This window comes from Echiichthys vipera (assembly GCF_963691815.1).
Source record: "Echiichthys vipera genome assembly, chromosome: 13".
Lineage (NCBI taxonomy): Eukaryota > Metazoa > Chordata > Actinopteri > Perciformes > Trachinidae > Echiichthys > Echiichthys vipera.
Genome location: NC_139838.1, coordinates 29615701 through 29623688, shown reverse-complemented (window position 1 = coordinate 29623688; position 7988 = coordinate 29615701). Strand labels below are relative to the sequence as shown.

General features: G+C 45.7%; 1 protein-coding gene across 1 annotated transcript in view; it reads right to left on the bottom strand.

Moving 5' to 3' along the window:
* Positions 1-2916: 2916 nt before the first annotated feature.
* LOC310955432 (uncharacterized protein) overlaps positions 2917-7988 on the bottom strand; it is a gene marked incomplete at its 5' end in the record, with an annotated part of 7213 nt that continues 2141 nt past the window's right edge. Inside the window, 4 exons of the mRNA XM_083925248.1 lie at positions 2917-4680; positions 4723-4955; positions 7611-7893; positions 7968-7988. The exon at positions 7968-7988 is cut by the window's right edge and continues 277 nt beyond it. Of these exons, the coding sequence (XP_083781374.1) occupies positions 3058-4680; positions 4723-4955; positions 7611-7893; positions 7968-7988 (2160 nt within the window). The 3' untranslated portion in view covers positions 2917-3057. The remainder of the gene's footprint in view (positions 4681-4722; positions 4956-7610; positions 7894-7967) is intronic.

Sequence of the window (7988 nt, the reverse complement as noted above, 5' to 3'; positions counted from 1 at the left end):
AAAGTGGCACTCACCCTTCGTAGATCTACTTTGCCTGAAAAACAAAAACAGACGATTACTTTAGTGACAATGAATGTAATTATAAAATGAGAGACAGTAGTGTATTCACTTATGCATGAATATATGTTGGGTTCTTTACGCACGCACGCAAATATATATACACACATATTAAATTACATATGTTAACTAGGTCACCACAGACAGAAAGACAAAGACTCTACTCACCGTTCAGAGGTTCTAGTTTTTCACTTCCTGTCGTTTGTCGTCAAACAGATAAAAGTTCACCTTTAAATCAAAAGAGAGAAACTTAAAGAAAGCAGTTAAGGGGTGTGTGTGTGTGTGTGTGTGTGTGCGAGTGCGTGCGAGTGCGTGTGTGTGTGTGTGTGTGTGTGTGTGCACAGCTTCCTTTGTCAGGACTTACATTCAGATTTCCCCCCCTCACTTTTTCAAAGGTTTAAGATCAGAGGAAAACATTATGTCCTCACAAAGATACATGTGCAAGTGTGCGTGTGCGTGTGTGTGTGTGTGTGCGTATGTGTGTGCGTGTGTGTGTGTGTGTGTGAGAGGCCGTTTAAACGCAAATTAATTCAGATTTGAAGTGAATAACTGAAGTAAAGGAGCTTACACACGGGAGAACAGGTGAACAGGAGAACAGGTGAACAGGAGAGCAGCACCAAACAAACCGAGGCCACGTGTGAATGGAGCCACTTCTGCACAGCTGAGCTCGTTAGGGAGCACGTGAGCAGGTGGGCGGGGCTACACTGCTGCTGCAGCCCTGAGGGGCCTCAGACAGAGAACACCTGAGGACTTCCTCTCTCCCTCTGAGGTCCGTTCATTCATCTACACACTGAAAACACACATACATATATAAATATATCCTTTCTGTAAGAGGAGTTCTGTCATCTTTTCAAGCCTTTATTGTAAAGGACAGACAGGAAATGGGGTGAGAGAGAGAGAGAGAGAGAGAGAGAGAGAGAGAGAGAGAGAGAGAGGGTGAGACATGCAGCAAAGGGCTGCGGGTCGGAGTCGAACCCGCGGCCCCTGCCTCCAGGACCTTCAGCCTCTGTACACGGGGCTACGGCTCTGACCGCTGGGTCCCTCTGAAACAAACATGACTCATATTAAAACAGATAAACTGTGAGCTGCTCCTCTTCGGTGATGATGACACGTCACATTTCTCTGAACACACTGATTTTTCTCAGGACGGTTCAAACACGGAGCTGAGGATTAATTATACGTTTCTTTTACCATCAGACTGATGTGAGGACCAGTGTCGCCCACACACACACACACACCCACACACACACACACACCCACACACACACACACACACACACACACACACACACACACACACACACACACACACACACACACACACACACACACACACACACACACACACCAATGAGTGACACACAATCAACACTGAGCCACAAACTGATCCTGGTTTTTTTAAACGCGCTTTTATATTATTGTTCCGTTTATTCATCTCTGCATAGCACTCTGTCTCCTTACACACACACACACACACACACACACCTCACTGCAGCCTGTGTGCTGACGGTCTGCAGTGTGTGTGTGTGTGTGTACGCACAGTTTGGCTCTAACTTGTGGTTGGTGAAATCTGAGTTTGGGATGTAACGATGTTAAAGTCGATTAAAATGCGTGAAGATTCAAATAGGTTTAGATGAAAGATGAATAGCATCACGCTGTTTACTTTCTACTTTGTTTGTTTACATCGATGCCAAGATGGCGGCGAGCGCAGCAGGTCCACCCCGACGCCGGGATGAGCTCACCAGGAGGCAGAGACGGACCAGAACCAGCCGCTCCAGGGTCTTCATCAGAGTTCAGTACTAATCTCACAAAGCCATGACACATCCTGCAAGTATAAATATACACACACATACATATATATTTATATATATCTTTTCCAAAACGCTCTAAATCCATTTTTATAGTTTTCAGGAAATTGACATTTTTGACCCACACACACACGTTTGGTTAATATTGAATGTCTCTTGTCAGAATGGTTTCAGGCTCAGTCTGATCGTGTTGAACGGACGGGCCAAACAAAGCGCCGCCATGTTGGATCGCATAGAACGCTCCTGAATTCTGATTGGTCGACAAAGGACGTATCGCATTTAGGCTAAAAATAGGTTTGGAAAGGAACTGAGTCTTTATTTTAAACAAGGAAATAAAGCGATAAGACAGAAACTCTGATGAAGCAGTGAAAAGGTTCTGTTACAGCAAAGTGACTCAAACCCTTTTTTAAATTTGGCTTTTATCTCGTTTTGGAAAAGAGCTCTTCATATATATTTATATACATATGTATTTATTTCATAAGCAGCAAGAATATCAAAGACCAAACTGTGATTTAACTGTAAGTGAAAGACAAAGAAGCCGTTACAGATTTATTGAAACAGAATGAACATGAACTGAAACATGAGTGCATCGTCAGCGTACACGTTGAGTTTACGATCACTGCAGTTTATAAAACATATTCATCACAGCTCAGATTAAAATAACGGTTACATTGATAATTAAATATACAGAATAACTTGATAATCATCATTTTATCCATAAGTGTCATATTTAGAGATGAATGCTTCATGAACACAAACAGATGAACATAAAAACATTATGATTAAACGACCACAGCAACAATCTGTGTTTCTGACGGGTTTGTTTGTTTGTTTGTTTGTTTGTTTGTTTGTTTGTTTGTGGGCAGATTACAGATAAACTACCGTCCTGGTTTCCATGAAACTTGGTGGAAGGTTGTAGCTTTGTAGGGTGTCACTTAACAGTCGCCTTCTAGTCCAAGTTAAAATGTACTTAACTCTAAATGTACAGAAATATTGACAGAAGAAATTACAACGCAAACATTGAGAAACTTTATATATTTAACAGAATATTTACAGAATAGAAACGATCTCAAAGTGAAATAGTTCAGCGCTGTACGTACTGTTGCTTCTGTACTTGGACATGACGTCACAGGCAGCACACACACTCTCTGGAAACATGAATTGAGGGTGTGATCACGATCTGACAAACACGTTAAACACACAAATGGTTTTGCACAAGCGACTTCCTGTTGAATCCTTTCCCACAAACGCTGCATTTAAACAGTTTCTCTCCCGTGTGAATGGTCATGTGCTCTGTGAGATGAACGTTTTGTTTAAAGCTTCTGCCACAAACGGAGCAGCTGAACGGTTTCTCCCCGGTGTGAATTCTCATGTGTGTCTTCAGATTTCCCTTCAGGGTGAAGTTTTTACCACAGTCAGTGCAGCTGAACTGCTCCTTGGCACGAGCCCGTCTCTTACTTTTGCCCTGACGAAGCTGCGAGGACTCGCCGACACACTGGTGGGATTCCAGCTGCGTGTACCAGGTGAACCTTCTGTCACAGGCGCTGCAGCTGAAGTGTTTCTCCTCCGTGTGGAACGACATGTGCAGCTTCATGTGTCGCTTATGTGCAAATGTTCTATCGCAAAATTGGCAACTGAACGGTTTCTCTCCTCCGTGAAGCGCCATGTGCATGACCAGATGCTGCTCTTCGTCAAAACTCTGATCGCACTCAGAACAGCTGAATGGTCTCTCCACAGAGTTAATATCGCCACCACCGGTGACGTCACACTTCGAACCCGACGGAGGTTCCCTGGTCTTGTCCCACTCACCGTCGCTGTCATCGGGTTCAGAAGACTCCGGGAAATCGTCTTCACTCAGAGGCTGTAACAGTGGATCTGGATGTGAGTCCCTGTCTGGTTCTGGTCCTCCACAGTCCTCTCCATCAGCTTCTGTTTCCATCTGATGAGTTGAGCTGCTGGCAGGAGGCTCCGCCCCTCGGTTCTCTTCAGCTTGATTCTGATGAAACGGTGAGGACGGACGACCAGCACATTTATGCCTCTTGACCTGCTCAGGCCACGCAAATCTTTTTTTGCAGACACTGCAGCTGAACAGTTTGTTCCCCGTGTGGACTGTGATGTGGTGCGTCAAAGGTCTCTTACGTGAAAATTTCTTATCACAAAAAGAGCAGCTGTACGGTTTCTCTCCCGTGTGGGTTCTCAGGTGAAGCTTCAGATGAGTGTTACGCAGAAACCGTTTGTCACAAACGGAGCAGCTGAAGGGTTTCTCTCCCGTGTGGATCTTCATGTGTGACTGTAAACTCCCGCTCATGGTAAAAGCTTGGTTACAGATGGAGCAGCTGAACGGTTTCTCTCCTGAATGAGTGATCATGTGAATCTTCAGATGGGACTTTTGCAAACATTTTTTACCACAGACGGGGCAGCTGAACGGTTTCTCTCCTGTGTGAATCCTCATGTGAGTCTTCAGGTGAGACGTTTCCATAAACCTTTTATCACAGACCGTGCAGCCGAACGGTTTCTCTCCCATGTGGATTCTCATGTGTTTCCTCAGATTTGTCTTCCGTCCAAACCTGTTCCCACACTCAGAGCAGCTGAACGGTTTCTCATCAGTGCTACATCTTGACTCACTGACAGGAACTTCATCATTTTTCAGAGAGTTTGAACCTGACTGAGGTTCTCTGGTCTCCTCCTCATCATCATCTTCACTGTCGTCAGTCTCAGTCTCAGATGAGTCTGAAGTCTTGTCATCAGTATCTGAGCTCCTGTCTGGTCCTGGTCCTGGTCCTCCACAGTCCTCTCCATCAGCTTCTGTCTCCATCTGTGAGGACTGAGGTTCCTCTTCATCATCTTCACTCTTCACAGGGACAGGAGTGAATGTGAACTTGGTGATATCAGCCTCCTCCAGCCCTTGAAGCTGCTCTCCCTCCTGACTGCTCCACAGTTCCTCCTGTTCCTCTTTAATGTGTGGGGGCTCTGGCTCCTCCTGGTCCTCCTGGTCCTCCTGGTCCTCCTGGTCCTCCTGGTCCAGACCGGAGCTCCACTCCTGCTGTTCCTCTTTAACAATGACGACTCTTCGAACATCTAAAGGTAAATCTGAAACACAGACAGACAGTTGTTAAAGCCACACAGACGTCTGATAAAAGGACCTTCTGAGCACATCACAGTCAGCTTCGACAGTATCCTCTGATGTTTCCTCTTTAACTTTCTGAACGCTCACGTCCCTGTGTGTGAAACTCAAAGCACGTCAAAGTTAAAGACGACACTGACAAAGGGACAAAAGGACAAAAGGACACGGTCCGTGTTGGTGAATAACATTACAGACATCTGTGAGTTTGAACATTGTTGGAAACATTCGCTGAGCCTTTATGGGGCGAACACTAAGCTGCAGCTTCCTGTCAGCATCTGTCAGAGGAGGTCAAGGCCACGTGTTCCAGAGAAGTCCGGCTCTACCAAGACTGCTCTGACACCAAGTCTCCTCAGCAAGCACCAAGCCCCGAACAGGAAGGAAGGGACGTGCACACGAGGCCGTTCAGCACAGCATCATAAAGGGCACGGTGGCAACAGGGCCAGACTCAGGAGCAGTTCAAGAGCTCGCTGGTTCTTGGTCCAGTCAGTGTATGATGTTCAGCTAGGAGCATAAACGTGTGTTAAAGTGTCCTCTAGGAGCATAAACGTGTGTTAAAGTGTCCTCTAGGAGCCTAAACGTGTGCTAAAGTGTCCTCTAGGAGCATAAACGTGTGTTAAAGTGTCCTCTAGGAGCATAAACGTGTGCTAAAGTGTCCTCCAGGAGCATAAACGTGTGTTAAAGTGTCCTCTAGGAGCAGAAACGTGTGCTTAAGTGTCCTCTAGGAGCATAAACGTGTGTTAAAGTGTCCTCTAGGAGCATAAACGTGTGCTAAAGTGTCCTCTAGGAGCATAAACGTGTGCTAAAGTGTCCTCTAGGAGCATAAACGTGTGTTAAAGTGTCCTCTAGGAGCATAAACGTGTGTTAAAGTGTCCTCTAGGAGCATAAACGTGTGTTAAAGTGTCCTCTAGGAGCATAAACGTGTGCTAAAGTGTCCTCCAGGAGCATAAACGTGTGTTAAAGTGTCCTCTAGGAGCAGAAACGTGTGCTTAAGTGTCCTCTAGGAGCATAAACGTGTGTTAAAGTGTCCTCTAGGAGCATAAACGTGTGTTAAAGTGTCCTCTAGGAGCATAAACGTGTGCTAAAGTGTCCTCTAGGAGCATAAAAGTGTGTTAAAGTGTCCTCTAGGAGCATAAACGTGTGTTAAAGTGTCCTCTAGGAGCATAAACGTGTGCTTAAGTGTCCTCTAGGAGCATAAACGTGTGTTAAAGTGTCCTCTAGGAGCATAAACCTGTGCTAAAGTGTCCTCTAGGAGCATAAACGTGTGCTTAAGTGTCCTCTAGGAGCATAAACGTGTGTTAAAGTGTCCTCTAGGAGCATAAACGTGTGCTAAAGTGTCCTAGGAGCATAAACGTGTGCTAAAGTGTCCTCTAGGAGCATAAACATGTGTTAAAGTGTCCTCTAGGAGCATAAACCTGTGCTAAAGTGTCCTAGGAGCATAAACGTGTGCTAAAGTGTCCTCTAGGAGCATAAACGTGTGTTAAAGTGTCCTCTAGGAGCATAAACGTGTGCTAAAGTGTCCTCTAGGAGCATAAACGTGTGTTAAAGTGTCCTCTAGGAGCATAAACGTGTGCTAAAGTGTCCTCTAGGAGCATAAACGTGTGTTAAAGTGTCCTCTAGGAGCATAAACGTGTGCTAAAGTGTCCTAGGAGCATAAACGTGTGTTAAAGTGTCCTCTAGGAGCATAAACATGTGTTAAAGTGTCCTCTAGGAGCATAAACGTGTGTTAAAGTGTCCTCTAGGAGCATAAACATGTGTTAAAGTGTCCTCTAGGAGCAAAAACGTGTGTTAAAGTGTCCTCTAGGAGCTATAACGTGTGTTGAAGTGTCCTCTAGGAGCATAAACGTGTGTTGAAGTGTCCTCTAGGAGCATAAACGTGTGCTAAAGTGTCCTCTAGGAGCATAAAGGTGTGTTAAAGCGTCCTCTAGGAGCATAAAAGTGTGTTAAAGTGTCCTCTAGGAGCATAAACGTGTGTTAAAGTGTCCTCTAGGAGCATAAACGTGTGTTAAAGCGTCCTCTAGGAGCATAAAAGTGTGTTAAAGTGTAGGAGCATAAACGTGTGTTAAAGTGTCCTCTAGGAGCATGAACGTGTGTTAAAGTGTCCTCTAGGAGCATAAACGTGTGCTAAAGTGTCCTCTAGGAGCATAAACGTGTGTTAAAGTGTCCTCTAGGAGCATAAACATGTGTTAAAGTGTCCTCTAGGAGCATAAACGTGTGTTAAAGTGTCCTCTAGGAGCATAAACATGTGTTAAAGTGTCCTCTAGGAGCAAAAACGTGTGTTAAAGTGTCCTCTAGGAGTATAAACGTGTGTTAAAGTGTCCTCTAGGAGCATAAACGTGTGCTAAAGTGTCCTCTAGGAGCATAAACGTGTGCTAAAGTGTCCTCTAGGAGCATAAACGTGTGTTAAAGTGTCCTCTAGGAGCATAAACATGTGTTAAAGTGTCCTCTAGGAGCATAAACATGTGTTAAAGTGTCCTCTAGGAGCATAAACATGTGTTAAAGTGTCCTCTAGGAGCAAAAACGTGTGTTAAAGTGTCCTCTAGGAGCATAAACGTGTGTTAAAGTGAACTCTAGGAGCATAAACGTGTGCTAAAGCCTGTGACCGCGGATCTTTGACAGCTCACCTGAAACAAGCGCGTCCTCGCTCTGCAGCCGCTGCACCACCTCACTCCTCCGCTGCAGCCACAGCGCCCTGATGCCGTCGGCGCCGTAGGTGTCTTGGATCTTGCTGAAAGTGACGGGACTGACGACCCCCATGTTCATGAAGCGGAACAGGAGAGCCACTTTAGCGTAGCTGTTAGCGCTCAACAGGATGTTCATTCCCAGCAGGAAGTCACCGGCCAACATCCCGGACCTGAAGGTGGGCTGTGAGGTCCAGCTCCAGACGACGTGACGGCGAGGACAGACCTGGACAGAGACAGACCATCATCGTTCTGGGGCGGACGCTGCTGCTCAGAGACAGAGACGACGATGATAGTTACCCAGTCAACAGCGAAGGCGGT